This window comes from Pezoporus flaviventris, unplaced genomic scaffold (assembly GCF_033815535.1).
Source record: "Pezoporus flaviventris isolate CSIRO_AGI_PZ_B2104156 unplaced genomic scaffold, CSIRO_AGI_Pfla_v1 ptg000021l, whole genome shotgun sequence".
Classification (NCBI taxonomy): Eukaryota; Metazoa; Chordata; class Aves; order Psittaciformes; family Psittacidae; genus Pezoporus; species Pezoporus flaviventris.
In genome coordinates this window covers 1008880-1025555 of record NW_026892569.1, presented here as the reverse complement: position 1 = coordinate 1025555, position 16676 = coordinate 1008880, and the positions used below count along the sequence as shown (strand labels likewise).

General features: G+C 42.9%; 1 protein-coding gene across 1 annotated transcript; it reads left to right on the top strand.

Annotated features, from left to right (window-relative positions):
• Positions 1–346: 346 nt before the first annotated feature.
• Positions 347–15756, top strand: ARL8B (ADP ribosylation factor like GTPase 8B). The gene is made up of 7 exons (XM_061455697.1): positions 347–613; positions 10131–10211; positions 10830–10903; positions 11320–11413; positions 12050–12117; positions 12336–12406; positions 13780–15756. The coding sequence occupies exons 1-7, from the start codon at positions 491–493 to the stop codon at positions 13827–13829; spliced, it is 561 nt and encodes a 186-aa protein (XP_061311681.1). The 5' UTR covers positions 347–490; the 3' UTR covers positions 13830–15756.
• The last annotated feature ends 920 nt before the right edge of the window (positions 15757–16676 follow it).

The window sequence follows — 16676 nt, the reverse complement described above, 5'->3', positions numbered from 1 at the left end:
GGCTGAGCGGACGGGGAGGCTCTGAGAGGATCCGCGGGCGGCTGGGGCACCACTTCTGCGGGGCCAGATGGAGCAGGCGGCTGGGGATGGCTCAGGAGCCGTGGGTATGGCTCACAGCACGGCACTGCTGCCGGAGGGAACGGCCTGCGGCGGACCCCGAAACAAGACCGTCCAACCGCACAGCCGGGAGCCGCCGGGCCGGCTCCCGCCCAAAGGGGCGCGGCCCCGCCTCCGCCCAGCCCTCCCGCCGCCGCCGGTCCTCCCCGGGCGCAGCGCGGGTGGCTTCCGGCAGGGGGCGGTGCAGCGGAGGGGCAGGGGGTGGCGAGGCCTCTCTTGGTTGCGTCGCGCGAGCCGCGTCGAGGCGTCATATGACCGCGGCGCGGGGGCGAGCTGGGCCGTGTGGGAGCGCGCCGGTGCCCGACAGCCGCCGCCGCCAGTCCCGGGCCGAGCCCGCCAGTACCCCCGGCCCGCCCGCCCGCCTGCCGCAGCCATGCTGGCGTTGCTCTCCCGGCTGCTGGACTGGTTCCGCTCCCTCTTCTGGAAGGAGGAGATGGAGCTCACTCTGGTGGGGCTGCAGTACTCGGGCAAGACCACCTTCGTCAACGTCATCGCGGTGAGCGGGCCGCGCCGGGTCTCGGGGCTGGCGGCGGCGGGGCTGGCGGGTAGACCTGGCGGCCGCACGGTGCCAGGCACGTCGCGGCCGGTGCAGGCCCCGCTGGAGGGGGCTGGCGCCGCTGTAGAGCCGGGCCGGGCCGGGAGCGGCCTCGTGTCCGGCCTCGGTCCTCTCTGTCGCTTACCGGCGCGCCCCAGGCCGGTAGTGTCTCACATGCGGAGCCCGACTGCGGGGTGCAGCCGCTCCCGCGGGGCTGCCCGTGGTAGGAGCTGGCCACGGCGGCCCTCCAGGGGTTGGCTCCTAGGCGGTGGCTGAGCCAGCCGTGCGCGGGGCCTCCATAAACCTTTGTGTGCTAATGGGACCCTGATGACACCGATAGCTGTATCGGAGCTGTGCCGCGTGCTCTGAAGGCTTGTTTCAGTCAGCGTATTAGTCTGGTCAGGCTTGCGTTAGCATAAGGTGAAGATAGTATAATGTGTCTTCAGTGGCTTTCCTCCATTTGGCTTTTTTTCTAGTGGTCATCAGTAAATGATTTAAGTGTTTCCCTCTCATGGTCCTTCTCTCAGTTTTTTGCTTACCCTGTTTGCTGAAATCTGCATTAAATAATCTACTTTCTCTTAAGGTATGTGCTAAGAAGTACAACTTCCAAGCCTAAGAGCAGCACACTGCTGAACTTGGGCCTGCTTATCTGACGATCTGCCTGGAGCAGATGAAGGAAGGGTGTGGGAATCCTCCTACATGAAACTTTTCCATTGTTGAACAAGATAAAGCATGGCTTGCTTAAATGCTGTCTTCGGCCTCATCAGTGTCCTGTTCTGCGGATGCATGTGATGGAAGACAATTCAAAGGGACGAGCTGGAATTTGAAAGCCTTTGTAGGGAAACTGAAATGGGAAACCAGGGTACCTTCTAGTCTTGCAGGAGCATGACTGTCTTGAGTTCAGTGCCTCTAGAAGAAGGAAGCTGGTGTATTCAGCCTTACAATCAACAGAGCTTCAGGATGTTTTGGGTTTTGGTTTTGTTTGGGTTGTTTTTTTTTTTTGGCTGTCATCTGAATATTACTATTTTTATGAATGTATTTATTTGTCAGTTAAATGAGGTGCAGGATAGGAAAAGGACTGTCATTCTCTTGCAGTTATACAGAATACTTACATTTAACTAGCTGTCGAAATGTAACTAACCTCTTGTGTAGCTGTGGATGCTAGCACTTGGTGGTCTTCATGATAATGCTGTGAAATGGGTCTAACTTCATAAAAGGAAACTTCCTCTGCCTAGGTATGTTAGGTGAAAGTTGCTGGACCAAGAATGCTAGAAGCCTTTTCTTTAACGCAGTAAGAACTGCTGCTACCTCTGGGCTTGGATTTCTAAAAATGGAACTTTGAAATTGTTGAACAACCTCAGTCTGTGGCTGCTGAGCTGGCGTGTTCGTAGAGTTTTGGGTACTGAGGTTATTCTGCAGGTGTTTTGTCTTCTGGGATCCTAGATGGTGATGGCACTTGACTTTGCTGTTCCGTCTGTGCAGTATCAGCAGCACGTTTCTTTCAGGGAGTTATCTGTGAAACTATGTGGATAGTGCAGATATGTGATATGTGGAGTAGTACTGAATTGTTGTAGTAGCTGCACTTTGGTTTAGTCCATCTAAATCATCTCAAATGGGAAAAATACACCTAAGTGAAGCTGACATCTGTATCCAGCTTGCTTTGCTAGTGGTTGAATCTTGCAAGGTTTCAACCACACATTAGGATCACACCCAGACATTTATCTGAGTGTCATTCAAGCATTCTTGCAAAACTGAATGAAATAAGGAAGTTGTTATGCATAATGACACAGCCTAGTTAGGTGGTTTAAGTTTGGAAGTAGCAAGTTGCTTTTCCGAACTTTTTAATTAGAAAAATCTAGTGATTCTTTTCAAAGAAAGAGAGTGAGGGGACTTGCTCAGGGGTTTATTACTGGTTTGTTTTTTTTTTTTTTTAAATAAAAGCCCTAAGCTTCAGTTAGCAGTGCAGTATTAGTTCTTGAAGTAGTAGTGCTGTCCATGGCATGAAGAGCTAACTTCCTGTTAGCTGCCTCCTTGAAGGACTTTAATTCAGAGTATGCATTTGGAAAGAAGAGCCGAAAAAGAATAACTGCTCTCTGCAGGCCAGTTAATGGTTTGGATGGATGTAGCTGTCAAGCATTGGGATTGCTTAAAACCAAAATGAAAGGAATGACACAGCAAGATGCTAGTCCTGTAGAATAGCTCTAAAAGCTGGATTGCATACCAGGAACTTGCTATGGCTTATAAGGTTGTGTTCTGTCTAACAGAGGGCTGTTACCAGTCTCTTTACAACAGTGAGTTTAATCTAATCTAAGTCTCTAATGTAATTTATGCCAATCAAATCAGGCATATGCAACGAGAGGAAAAACTCAAGCAATTACACAGGAGACTTGATCCAAGGCTTGACTGCTGCTGGAGTAGAAAGGGCATGACAGGCAGACAGTCCCATTCTAGAATAATCTTTTTCCAGGTAGGTAACTGGTTTGACCGTATTTATTCCTTCAGTGTAAACATGCACTTACTTTCTGATCGGACCAAACTTACTTTGACTAGAAGGTTTAAAAACTGACCTTAGCAGTGAAATCTAGTTACAGCTGAATGCAACTAATGCAGCTTCTGCTTTGCTGAGGCTCTGTATTAGTCACTGTCTCTAATTAGATATTAAGCATAAGCTTTCCATGTGCATGAGTAAACTTGTTCACAAGGGAGGATATCATTTCTTCCTGGTCCTGATTTCCATAATGTAGATGGCCTGTGGCTCTTGTTTGTAGAAACTGCATGTTATCCCCGTATCACATCTTGAGTTGTTAGCTTCTTGTCTGAGGACTTGAAATGCCCATTAGTTACTGGAGTCTGTAGTATCTTCTGTCATTTGTATCTTTGCAAATAGCATCTATTAACAGGTTTTCATCAGGCATGCTGTCAAAGCTGTGAGTCCCAGCCATGCCATTGCGGAGAGGTGCAGGAGGCAACGAGCTCCACAGCCACATGACACAACTGAAATGTGACTCAAGTAAACTGACTCTGCTTCCAGGCTGTGGGCAGTGCATGCTGGTGAATAAAGGGACACTTATTCAGCTTCAGAAAAGTGCTTCATAGAAGAGCAGCGCTTCCTGTTGCGAAGTGTTGCTTGAAACCTGGTAGATTTGTTCTTGATCCAGGAGTTTGGCACTGGAACATTGAAGCTTGGTAGCCTGATTCTCAGCAGGCAGGAGAGGAAAACAGCAGGGGTTGGAGTTGGACTTCCCCAATACTGTTGTCAGGTTTAAGAGCTAAACTCAATCTGTTCCATTTGTAGTGATAGGGCAAATAAGATCCCTTTTTAAGATTTATGTCAAAGCCCAAATTAGCATGGTGTGGTTTTAACTTTGGGATATCTGACAAGTCTTTGAATGAGGCCTTGGTTCTGGAGGCAGTTTTAGAAATGCCTCAAGAAAGGATTCCCTTGGTCAGCTGGGAGCTGTGACTTCCTTCTGTCCTCGTGATTATTGTAAATAACTTTGACTTAAAGAAGCCGCACCAGGGAAGTGTGGAAAAAGATTGCTCTAAAGAGCTTTGCTGCTGTGTTAGTGCCTTCTGAAACACCAGGTAGGTCATAAATAACGTGTGTTGTCACCTCATACACATGGTAGTTAAGCGAGAAGGTTGATATTTTCTTTTAAGTGAAATGTTTCTTAATCAGAGAAGTCTCTTGAAATGGATTGCCTCACTTCATTAGGTAATAAAGCTAATATGAGGTGACTCATACTCTAGTTAATACTTTTTTTTTTTGGGGTCCTGCGTGCTGTATCCCACCTGGTCTGAACCAGGTGATTAAAATTGGAATCTAGTTTTTTCATCCTGGTCTTAAGTTCCCATATAGCACCCTAAGTAGTGGAAGAGCTTTAAGTGGTAACACCTGAAGAAAGATGCTTTCATGAAAGGCGTGAAATGTCTGTAAGTCTTGTGTGACTGACTTCTAGGTAGAAATGTGTCTTTTTAGGTCTTATTTAACTGCTGTGTGGTAGTACATGTTAAGCAGACCATGTCCTTTTAAACATCCACTGAAGTCAGGGTTGGGGAAATAAAACTTCATTTTCTTGTTGGATACCACTGTTTTGGTTTCTGCAGCAATCAGTCATAGAAGTGCTGTTGTAAAGCTTTTCAAGAGACTGTTTGATCACAGCGATTGAGGCTTCGAAACTAGAGTTCAAGCTTCTGAATGTGATCACAAGTAGCTGAAACACTGAAGTATTTCAAGAAGGCAGCTAGACTACAGAAACTGGAGAATTGATTTGTCCATATATAATGTGCTTTTTGGTTGAGGCTATGAATGTTGCAGAGGAGGCTTAGTGTAGGGGTAGCTTTATGTAATGCTAAAATTACCCTGCCGTTTTTTTTTTTTCCTTAAGAAGAGATTTCTGAAAGATGCAGTGATTTTCTTAGTGTGAAAAGTTTAGGGATGAGCAGCAGGGCTTAAGGTTATATACTGGTTCAGGTGAGTTGGGAGTGTCCTGGCTGGGATGCATACTCCCAACGTTATTGTCTCCTCGTCAGCTAAGCTTGTTTGTGATCTCTTCTAGATGGATGAAAAGTATTATGAGTAAAGATAAAGAAATCCTTGGTGTGTAGTAACAAAGTCTGTATGAAGAAATTTGTCCTGTAACAGTAATGAATCATTTTAGCTTTATGAGATGCAAGCTGAAGGCTGCCCTGACTTTTTCTGTTGTTATAAAGAATCTCCTTGTGCAGGCTGTGGAATCAAAATCTGGTAGCTGTGAATTGGTGGTTGAGGACCATGAGGATGGACCGTTGTAGGCAGCATGCTTTCTGCTGATAGCAGGAGAAAGCTTATTGCTTTAGCTGGAAAGAAGAGGGAACACTGGTTCTACTGCTGCAGTTTGAGTTCTGCCTTTAATGGCTCCTTTAATGTATTGAAATGAGCTTTTAGGGAAGGTAGAGGAAGGAGGAATTCCAGTATTACACTCAATTACTTGATCAAACTGCTTAGGGCTTGGTGCTGACAGTCTGGTAAGCATAACTCCCTAGGAGCTGGCAGTCTTCTGCATGTAGTTTGTGGGTTAAGCTGGCTGCAGTTTAAGACTGAACTCTCATCCTTTTCACACTTCTGGAATGTTAGTGATGGAGAGTGCAATGCATAACACTGCAGTCCGTGCAAGGGCTGGTACTATGACTAGATGCGAGGTGAGCTGAATGCTAATGGATTTGTTGAAGTAGGAGTTGGCCCTGTGATGGAATATAATGCAGGGACCTAGTTCAGCTGGGAAGCAGTTTTGCTCCTCTGAATAATCCCTATTCAGCATAAATACTCAGGCAGGTGAATGGGTTCATGTTGTGCTAAAGTCACAATCTTGGGCTCTTGGGGAACTTGGAGTATTGAAAAGGTCTTAAACCAGAAGGCTTAACGACTAGTCCTGCAGGTTCTTTCTGCATGTGGTCTCTGAAATTTGGTCTGTTTAGTCTTCCTCTTTCTTATCAGGGGCTAGAGTTAGCTTTGTTTTGTGACCTTCAGTGAACAGTTTTAGGCTGTGTGACCTTAGAGCTAATGGCTTAATTCATTGTCACTTGCAGTACACAAGGCTAATCTTCCAAGAGGCCTGGATGAAGTACAGGGTCTGCCTACTGGAATATTCGCAAGTGCTGAAATGGATGTTCTTGCTGGATTTGTAAGCAGCTACTCTTGAGTGGCTTGAGCTATAAGTGTTTGACTATATGAGTGTTTGAGCAATGCTACTGTGTATGACAACAGCCAAGCACTTTGAGATCAGGAACTGAAAATATTTCTATGCTTATCAAACTTGTTTGAAAGCTGATGCCTGTTTTAGAAGGAGAAACCATCGTATTGTGAACACACGCTGATAGGGCTGAGTAATCTGCTCTAGGAGGGCTAGAGGGAAGTCTGATTCAAACAGAATTGCTTACTAATAAAAGCATATTCTTGTTCTACTGAGCAAGTAGCTTTTGCATATGAATAAGATGCAGCTGAATTCCTGGCTTTTTTCCCCCTGTAGAGGTAGTAAACAAAAGCCCTCTAAATTCTGGGTTTAAGGAACTGTTTCTGGGCTAAGATGGTTGGCTGCAGTAGCAGAACCTATCAAAGGAGATCATTGCCTGCTGACAAAATCTTGTACCATCTTTTTACCATTTTTGATCTATTTTAAAATATAAGGTGGCTTAAAATACAAGGTTTCTTCATGTAAACTGTGAACAATGTGTGAACAGTGTGTGAACACCCACACTGATATCAAAGTAAGGTCTTTCAAATGAAGAGATGAGTTGATCAGTATGCTCAAACCCTGCAGTCAGGTGTGCCTCTCAAAGCTGTAAAGTGCCCACCTCACCTCAGAATCAGTCTTAACTTTTTATAGTGGGGATTGGTATGCTTGTGTTTTGGAGGCAGCTCAGTGAAAGCAGCTGTGATACGCTTCTCTTCTGTTTCTGACAGCTCAGAAAGTATGTCAGTGCTGGCTTGTTTTGCCTACAAAGCAACATACAGAAAGCTGGAACTCAAGTTGTAACTGAGTGACTCCGTAGTCCAGTTTTTAAGCAAGTCAGAACAAGTTTTTATGCCACCTGGGTGTGTAGTGTGGGTAGAGAGTACTTGTAAAGTAGTATATGGTGCAGCAGCTTTTCTGAAGATACTGTGATGCACCAAAAGGAAGCTTTCCAGAAATTTCTTCAACATTACATTAAGCATAGGGCAAAAGAGGAGCTGCTCCAATCTGAAGGAATCCGTATCCTAAAAGAGTGGTAGAGCTATTTGTATCCTAAGAGAGCATGAGCTATTGGTAGGAACAGCACTTGAGTGAAGAGTCTTGAAGTATGAGTGGGATAGCTGACAGCATATGGGGTGGGTAATATAATGTAGCACAGAGATGGAGGTTGAAGGAGTGCTTGGGAGATGTTTGGTTAGAAGATGTGGGTGTAGGGTGTGACTGCAGAGGCAGGAATGCAGTGGTTCTTGAGCAACCATTGCAAGCTGACCCTTCAAAGGCAAGATTGGCAGTGCATGCTTTATGAACTGAACTAAACTGCATCAGATGTGGAAAGCAGGGTTAATCACCTGCCGCTGAGCTACACATAATCCAGCTAGCTGAGATGGGCAACTTGTACACTGGGCTTTCAAGGCAGGAACAGGAAGCTCCTGAGCCAGCGTGCAGGTTGTGCACCTACCTTGCCAAGTTATCAGAAAGGTTAGAGTAGTTTCTGAAATGTCCTGCATGAGATTGATACGTGTAGCTTAAAGAGCTGAAACATCTTGCAAATGAGAATGCAAAACACCTGCCTCATGAGATTTAAGCTGTCCATTTTTCAGATCATTGCTTTTTACTGTTGCTTTCCTTGTATTCAAGGACTTAGTTATTTTTTTGCTTCTTTAAAAACACAATTAGTCTGTATAGCCATGCATCTGGAAAGCAGATATTAAATGTGAAAAATCACCACCTGTTCAGGGACTGCTGTCTTTTCAAGTCTAAGCTCTGGATGTATTTCTGTTTTGGAGGTCAATGGCAAGATCAACATGCCATTTAACTGAAGGACTTGGCCAAATAAGCCCAAATGAGACCGTTATCATCTGTATGTTTTCAGATGATTTCTAATATTTGTCAGACTTGTACTGGAGTCTGTATGATGTGAAGCTTGCAGCTCTGGTATGCTAGGGGAAGATCACAGTGGGGGGTTGGGGGTGAGCTAGTGGGAGCAAGCCAAAGAAAGTGCAGGCTTCTAGGCGTAGAAGTGAATAACAGCATTGGTATTACGAGCTGATTGTCTTCTGTTTGCAGACTCTGAACAGCATCTTCTCAAAGCATAGAATCGTTTAGGTTGGAAAAGACCTTTAAGATCACCGAGTCCAACTGTTAGCCCAGCACTGCCCACTAAACTGTGTCCCTAAATGCCACATCTACACGTCTTTAAATACGTCCAGGGATGGTGACTCCACCACTTTGCTGGGCAGCCTGTTCCAATGCTTGACGGCCCTTTCAGTGAAGACATTTTTCCTAACATCCAATCTAAACCTGTCACCACTTGAGGCTATCTCCTCTTGTCCTATAGCTTCTTACTAGGGAGAAGAGGCTGACCCCCACCTTCCTCCATCCTCTTTTCAGGTAGCTGTCGAGAGTGTTAGGATCTCCTTTGAGCCTCTATTTCTCCAGGCTGAACACCCCCACTTTCCTCAGCCGTTCCCCTTCACACTTGTGCTCCAGATCCTTCACCAGCTCTGTTGCCCTTCTCTGGACCAGCTCCAGCACCTCATTCTTGTAGTGAGTGGCCCAAAACTGATACACTGGTGTGGCCTTACCAGTGCTGAGCACAGAGTCTGATCACTGCCCTAATCCTGCTGCCACACTATTCCTGATACAAGCCCTGTATGCTGTTGGCCTTCTTTGGCATGTCCAGTTGGACTTAGTTACTACTTCCAGCTTGTGAGCAGTTGTGCCCTAACTGTAGGGTGAGGTGACATCTGCTTCAGAGATCCTAAAGGGCTTTTAACTCAAGCTAGCTTCTCTGTGCAACATTAGGGAAGAGAAGCAGATTTTCTGCTGCTGTGGTACCAGATCTTAATTAAACAACTGAATGCATTTGAGATGATCTTTTTTCCAAATCTGGTTGACTCTCTGGTTGTATTACACATAATGGATGTAGTGTGATACACAATGATTGCTGTGGCTAAGATTCACCTTCTGCCAAAAAGCTAAGGGAGCATGGGAGAAATCTGTACTGCTGTTGATAACGCTTGTTACAGCTCCTGGGTTAGCTGCAGGAGATAGCTATGAACTTGGCTTTCAAGCTGTTATAGATAAAAGTGTAACAGACAGTAAAACATCTGCCACCAGAGAACCTCTCTAATACAGCACTGTTTTGTGGCAGTTATGTCAGACCTTAAAGTGATGCTGAACTTCTGGTGGAAATGGACTGAAATATTCTCCAGTTGCATTCCAGTTGCCTCTTCCACTGTGGAACAGGTTGGACACTGTAGCCTAGCAGGAAGCAGACCTGTCAGGTCCTTCCACTTTCCAGCCTTTAACACTCCTCAGGAAGTTAACCCATACCTGTGGGTTGGAGACTTACTCCATAGGAGTGATTTATTACTCTAACTGTCATACATAGAGTAGCTTGCATCAGAGGAAAATCTAGCTTCCAGGTAACTAGGAGATCCTGATGTACAGAACTTGGCTCCAGCAGAAGTAGGTGAATGGCTCTTTTCCTATACTTGCTCTGCTTGTCCATCTGTTAAGTTGTGCAAAGCATTTTTCCACAGGTAACTTTGCTGCCCTGACTGCCTCAAGGCTTGGGGAAAAAAATGTTTCAGTGCTTGTAAGAAATGACTCTACTGACTTAACACAAGCTTCAGTACACATGAATATAATATCTGCAACTTCTTGTCTATAAAGCCTTCAGTTGAAAGACAGTAAAAGATTATATTTTATTATGTAAACTAGCTGCATCAGGTAAGCATTAAATTCACCTTTCTTGTTTTCAGTCAGGTCAATTCAGTGAAGATATGATTCCTACTGTGGGCTTCAACATGAGGAAAGTTACAAAGGGTAATGTTACAATAAAGGTATGTTGCTATTGTTGTCTGTCTCTTTTTAAACCCATGCAAGGTGGTTTTCATTTTCTACTTTAAAATTTGTATGTTTGCTCTGTTTTGCTTCCACCATTGGGACAAATACAGGAAACCGAAGAGGCTCAGCTAAATCTGTCAAATAGCTTAAGGATACGCATATGTTTGTTTATGGGGTTTCTTAAATGAAAATATGTGTGTGATTTCCAGACTCATGGACTAGTTAAAGCAATCTTGTGATAAAGCTGTCTGGCTCTAATCTGAGTTAATTCTCAGAGATTCTCCACTTCTGCTCATCAATATTGCTTAAGGGTAGGCTTATTAAAAAGCAGTTTTAAGTCAATACATCTTATTTCCTTGTATAGCACAGTGTGTAAACTTAGTACACAAGCGTGTTCTTGCACCTGGTATAAGATGCTCTAATTTGCAGCTTATGCTGTTGGGCCTGCAAGCTTTGAGCAGCTGTACTAGGGATTATTTCTGCTCTGATATGTGAGAGGTCCTGCAGCTGGCCTAAGGAGAAAGGAAAAACTGTTTTGATTTCTTGTCTTATTCTTTGTGTGACATGTTTAGACATAGTGCATGGCTAAATTGTCTTTTTCCCCTTGCCTTAAGATTTGGGATATAGGAGGGCAACCACGATTCCGAAGCATGTGGGAGCGATATTGCAGAGGAGTTAATGCTATTGTGTAAGTGTCATCTTCTTTCAGCTCGTACTTAACTTCAGATTTACTCCTCTTCTGTGTGTACCCTAACAGTGCATGCCTGACTTGATAGTACTTGTTTTAATTTTGCAACTGTACTGCAGCCATATTGACCTCTTTTACCCTTAAGTTCAGGGCTCAAGATAGGTTATTTTCTTACCAGTGTGTGATCTGGAGTACTAACTGCTTCCTGTCTGAATTGGATGGCAGTGCTGTCTAACTGAAAGAATCTTCCATCTACTCTGATCTTGGAGAATTTTTTTAAAAGAACCAAATTCTTTGCTCGGAAGATCTAGCTTTGTTTAAAGCCTTGTTGAATGTGCTTAGAACAGTGTAAAGGAAAGACTGCTGTTCATGAAGTAGTTCAGTCTTACTGATCTAACCTTAAATTCTCTTTAAAGCTACATGGTAGATGCTGCAGATCGTGAAAAAATAGAAGCCTCTCGAAATGAGCTGCACAATCTTCTAGATAAGCCACAGTTACAAGGAATCCCTGTAAGTAATATTGCCGTACTCAATATTAAACTTGCTTGCAGAATGCATAAAACTTTAGCTACTCTGAAGTTTGGCTTGAACTGTTAAGTGTAAGAAAGACCTAACCTTATTGGTTAGTATAAGCATGAACAATACCTGCCCGTTGTGTCTCAAATCAAATTGTTGACCTCAGTCAATTCTTCAATGATCTTACTCTTGTTCAATGCCAACAAAAAAAAAATAAAAAAAAAGATGAAAAAAAGGACAGGAGTTCCAATAGTAGAATATTCCACAGCATGCATTTGCGCTCTCTAGAGTCTGCTATAGTTGAGGTTAACCAAAGTGTAGTACAGAAGTATAGAGTAAGTTTAGGGAATCACAGGTGAAGCCTACTGGGATTGTTCTCGGTTTTATCAGTTGATGTGTTCTCATGCTTGCTTTCTGCATGTAACAGTTTATTTGTACCCCCACTTTCCCTGTGTCAGCCTTCCTTCATCTAGCTTAATAGTGATTTTCTCATTCCGTTCGATTTACTAGCCTAGTGCAGACTACTTATCAGACTCCCTGAAGTTTACTGTGTGGTTTGGTGTGGGTTTTTTTTTTTTCTGTTCTTTTTTTAAAAAAGCTGCAACTGTTTCCTTCTACTCTGGATTACAGGTTCTAGTACTTGGAAATAAGAGAGACCTTCCTAATGCTTTGGATGAGAAACAGCTAATTGAAAAGATGTAAGTCTAACCCTTCTGAAGAAAGGCTGCTTTAACTCCAAATGAATTTGTGTACATAAGGTTGTTACATGAGTAAGCTTGTATTTGTAAGTAGAAAACCCAGCAACAGGAGCTAGCTGGAACATTGTAAAAAACCAAGCTACTTGAAGAGGAACAGGTTAGATTGTCAGTGTAAGAGTCTTTGTTACAAGTGTATGTTGAAATGTTCTCTCTCGTAGGAATCTTGCTGCTATTCAAGACAGAGAAATCTGCTGCTACTCAATTTCTTGCAAAGAGAAAGATAATATAGGTAACTATTAACCTAAAATGTTTAACATTATGAAGAGCTGTCAGGGGATGGATCTGGGGGACTGTAACTACTTAAGCTTCCTGGCTTCAGTAAACTGGTAACAAATGAAGGAATAATGTGTCAGTGCACTGGTTAAATTTTGTATAACACCTGATGGCAGTGAGGGAGCTTGACTGGTATTAAACTGAAATCTGCTGCTTGCCTTTAATTTGCAGCAAATACCTGACTAGTCTCACTATTAGTTTGGCCTAAATGATTTTATACTTCTGTTGGGTGTTCTCAACTCTGCCACACTCTATGAAGCTAGCAAGTACTTGAAGCAGGTTTTTCCTCAGTCATTACCTTGAAATTATCATCTTCCCTTGCTGTCTTATCAAAGCAGTTCCTGTTGTGGCCTATGCTAGTCACTCCTCCATGCAGCCAGACAGTAATTTTTTCTGGTGCTGACATCAATTGCTTTAGAATTTCTGAAGTTCAAAGGCAGAAACCATGGTACTGTGTAATACCAAGTATTTGACATAAGTATTGTAAATAAACCAAGTAATCTCAACTGAATAAAAGCACAGTATTTATCAGGAAAAGGATGGCAAGTGTTGCCTTCTTGTGGCTGCCATGAGATTGACACTGGTTCACTGGCAGGCTAACACAAGTTTACTGATGAGGGAAACTTCAGGCTGGTGGTCACAGGAACAAGCTACAAAGGGTACCAGGACTGCTTTATGTTAAGGACTCGACTTCTTTCCAGAAAAATCTGCCTCTGGAACTCTTCTGACCTCTTAGCCACGAACCTTACTATCGAAGATGAAAACGTGGTGGACAGGAGCAGCAGATACTCCTTTCTCTCATATCTCCCACACAAGCCTCACAGCACAGCTGAGCATCACTGATGCTATAGGGAAGGTGCTGCTAGAAGCATTGGGCTGGTATGATATTAGTGCATTTAACTTCCTTAGGAGACTCTCTTTCAAGCATGGAGGAACTTGAAGACATATACTGTAGGGCTAAACTAACTTTGTTAGGCAAGGAGACACAGACTGCTAGATAGAGTAATGTTGATCTCAAACTAATTATGTGAGTCGTACTGAAGTGTCAGGTTAAAAGATGTCTTTTTTTCTAGAGGTGTAGTTGATTGAGTAAGAAGGATGTCTGGGGCAGTTCCTTTAAATGCTCCTTAAGAGATGCTGGGCAGCTATAGGACCAAAGCACTGACAGCAAGCATTCCAAAAAATGATTCTGTTGATCTGTCTTGGATCATCCTCTAGAGAAGGACTTGGATATTCCTGTCATGTCTGAGGACACTGGCATACCAAAGCGATGCCAGTTATACAAATACAGATAGACACTTGAATATGGAATTTCTCTTCTCTCTCCAGATATCACGCTTCAGTGGCTTATTCAGCATTCAAAATCAAGAAGAAGCTGAAGTCTTCCTGGAATCTCCAGTACCAGTCGGCCATAATCTCAATTGTCCACTTCCCTCCATAATGAGATACTACCCCAAAATCCTGTATCAAGAATCTGCCTTTTCACGGTTCATTTCTCATGTGCACTGCTGAAGACTTGTATTCCTATTCTGTCACAAAACAACTAGAGTTGTCATGATAAAGTCAGCACAAATATTTATTTTACAACCATCTATGGTGGGAGGGTTGGGGGGGGGGCTTTTTAAGAAAAGATAACCTAATCTCTCTACCATGTTAACTATGATGGTACACTCTGTTCTGGTTTTTCAGGGCCAGGTTTTTATATGATTTTCAGCAGGTGTTTTATTTCTAGTGTTTAGTGGCTTGAAGATGCTGATGCTTGACAGCATTAAGATTCTGTAAGATGCCACATACAGTAGTTAGAAAACATTTAAGCGTGAGTTGTGGGATACTGATTAATCTCACAAATGCATGTGATGTGTGTATGTAAGCAGAGAAATGGAAGCTGTTTGCAGAGGGGAGCACAAGGCATAATAGATCAGCATCACTAATCTACAGCTGAGATCTTACCCTGTCACTTGAAAAGGAAAACTCTCATGATGCATTAGGAAAGAGTCAAACTGTTTAAAATCATTTTGTTGCTTCTGTTTAACATTTATGTGGGGAATGGGAATGGACTGTTATGTCAGACTTTCAAAAAAATTGGAGTATTCCAGCATGAAAACAAATTGCTAGGAACATCAGACTTTGTTCAAATACATTTTTCTATCTGCAGATACTGGTGGTCTCTATCTGAAACCAGAACATACATTCTGAGCAGCTGCATGACACTTAAATTACTGATGTTTCTGTATAGAGTCAGTTGTTGACCTTTAGCACAATATCTATGTAATTGTCTAGTGTCTCTCCTGCTCATGAAATGGCTGGGCACAGTTTCACCTGGTGCTATGGAATATCTAGGCTATTGTGACAACTCTAGACCTGCCTGCTTTCTTGATGTAACCATGTGCAAAGTCTGTAAGTTGCAAGGTGAAATGTTCTACTGTGTCAAAGCACAAGAGAGCCAATGAATTGATCCTGTTTCTCAAGTAGCTCCTACAGTATAGGGAAGTATGCATAAACTAAAGATTGTAATGTTTTTTGTAGCTTTATTTTCTCAATGACTTCAGTATATTTAAAGGGACGGACTTGTTAAGACTGGTTTGTTCATACAGTAATGTCAGTGTAGCTTACTAGTGTATGCAAATACATGGTACACCTGCTTGTGTTGCCTCACACTGTGTGTGATTCTTCACCTAAATGTGGTTTGCGTTATGTTGGAGTCTTTGGTTGGAAACAGTTTAGTCCATATCAGTTATGACAAGCCAGTTTTAATTTAGACTGCCATGGCCTTACTGTTCTGTACCAACTATCGCTCTGTTGCACAGACACTACATGCTGCCTGCATTCAGTCTGAATTTACATTTTAACTTTTTGTCCCCTTTCAGTTCTCTGAAGCATGATTTCAATTAATTCATACTCTGGTGCTGTAGAGGAGAGGGTATATTAACTTGCTACTGTAGTCCCTAGTTCACCAGGAACTGCTACAGGTAACTTCTATTTAGCAAACTTGCTTGTGCCTAAAATAAGGAAACTAAACTAGAATGTGTGAATCTTTGTGGGGGACCAGGTCACTGTTTAGTTAACTGGCCTATAGCTAAACTCGATGTGTTTGGTGTTTATATACTTCACTGCTTTCAGCATTTATGGCATCCAAACACTACCAATTGTTAACCTGTGCATTACTCTCTGCATGTGAACAACTTATACAATTACTGAACTTTGTAAATACGTGAATTTTTTTATTTAGGTGGATGCATATGTTGGTTTACTGCTCTTCAGCTTTATTCAATAAACTTATGTTTTGAGGGTTGTATTGACACTTAACTGACTGACTTGAGTTGATGTGGCTTAACTCATGGAAATATGGGATGTCTGTCTGCTCTCCCACAAGATTAGAGTGGGGGCAAAAGGCTTGATAAATACCTGAGTTTCTTTATTTTCTGTGGTTCAACTGTTCAAGTGTAATATTCATAAAACTACCTTTCAGGCCTGGGGCTTTCTCAGCTTATATGAGCAATCTTAGTCAATCTCAGCAGACTTCAGTGTATGAAAAGCACTGATCAGCTGAAGGGTCTTAAGTAGGGGCAGCCTTCTGGAGCTCTGTTTTCAAGGAAAAAAAAAAAAGCATGTGTCTACAAGCTTGTTTCTTGTTGTCAAGTCTAGAGTAAAACCTTTGCTTTTCTAGCACAAGTGTCAGATCTAGCAGTTTCTGATCATTCACTGCCAATTAATGCATGAAGATTCTTATCCCATTGGGAAGTGAGGCTTCTCATTGACTAAGGTCTTGAACAAAATCTCTTTTGTGACTTTAATCTGAAGTTACAGTGATAGTTCTTTCCAGATGCTTTGTTACACAAATTTCTCATAGGTCACTGATTAAGTTATAGGAACATATGTCAACATCTTCCAAGTAATGGTAACAAACTAGATGTCTTCTAGTCAGGGCTTCCCTCCATGTAAGCTTTCACACTTACTGAACTGTAACAGGTTAGTTTTTAGGCTTGAGTAGTGTTCTGTTAGCATCCATCACATGTAGGTTTTCTGGTGGGAAGGACTAATGAACTGTTGAGTAAAAGATTGTGTGTATATTTCTTCAGTTGATGGAAGTTTTCTGCATGCAAAGCAAGCTACCTGGAGTGAAAATTCAAAGCAAAATACCTCTAGACACAAAATCAGTATTACTGCTGCAAGATTTGTCACCCTGGTTGGCCTGATACCAGTACTAATCACTTAAATCAGCTGTG

What these genes read in the sequence shown, in the direction of transcription:
- ARL8B (XM_061455697.1), top strand. Translation starts at nt 491, where the DNA reads ATGCTGGCGTTGCTCTCCCGGCTGCTGGACTGGTTCCGCTCCCTCTTC. An exon ending in AGAGGAGTTAATGCTATTGT is followed by an intron (nt 10,904 to 11,319) that starts GTAAGTGTCATC and finishes TTCTCTTTAAAG; the next exon opens with CTACATGGTAGATGCTGCAG. An exon ending in CAAAGAGAAAGATAATATAG is followed by an intron (nt 12,407 to 13,779) that starts GTAACTATTAAC and finishes TTCTCTCTCCAG; the next exon opens with ATATCACGCTTCAGTGGCTT.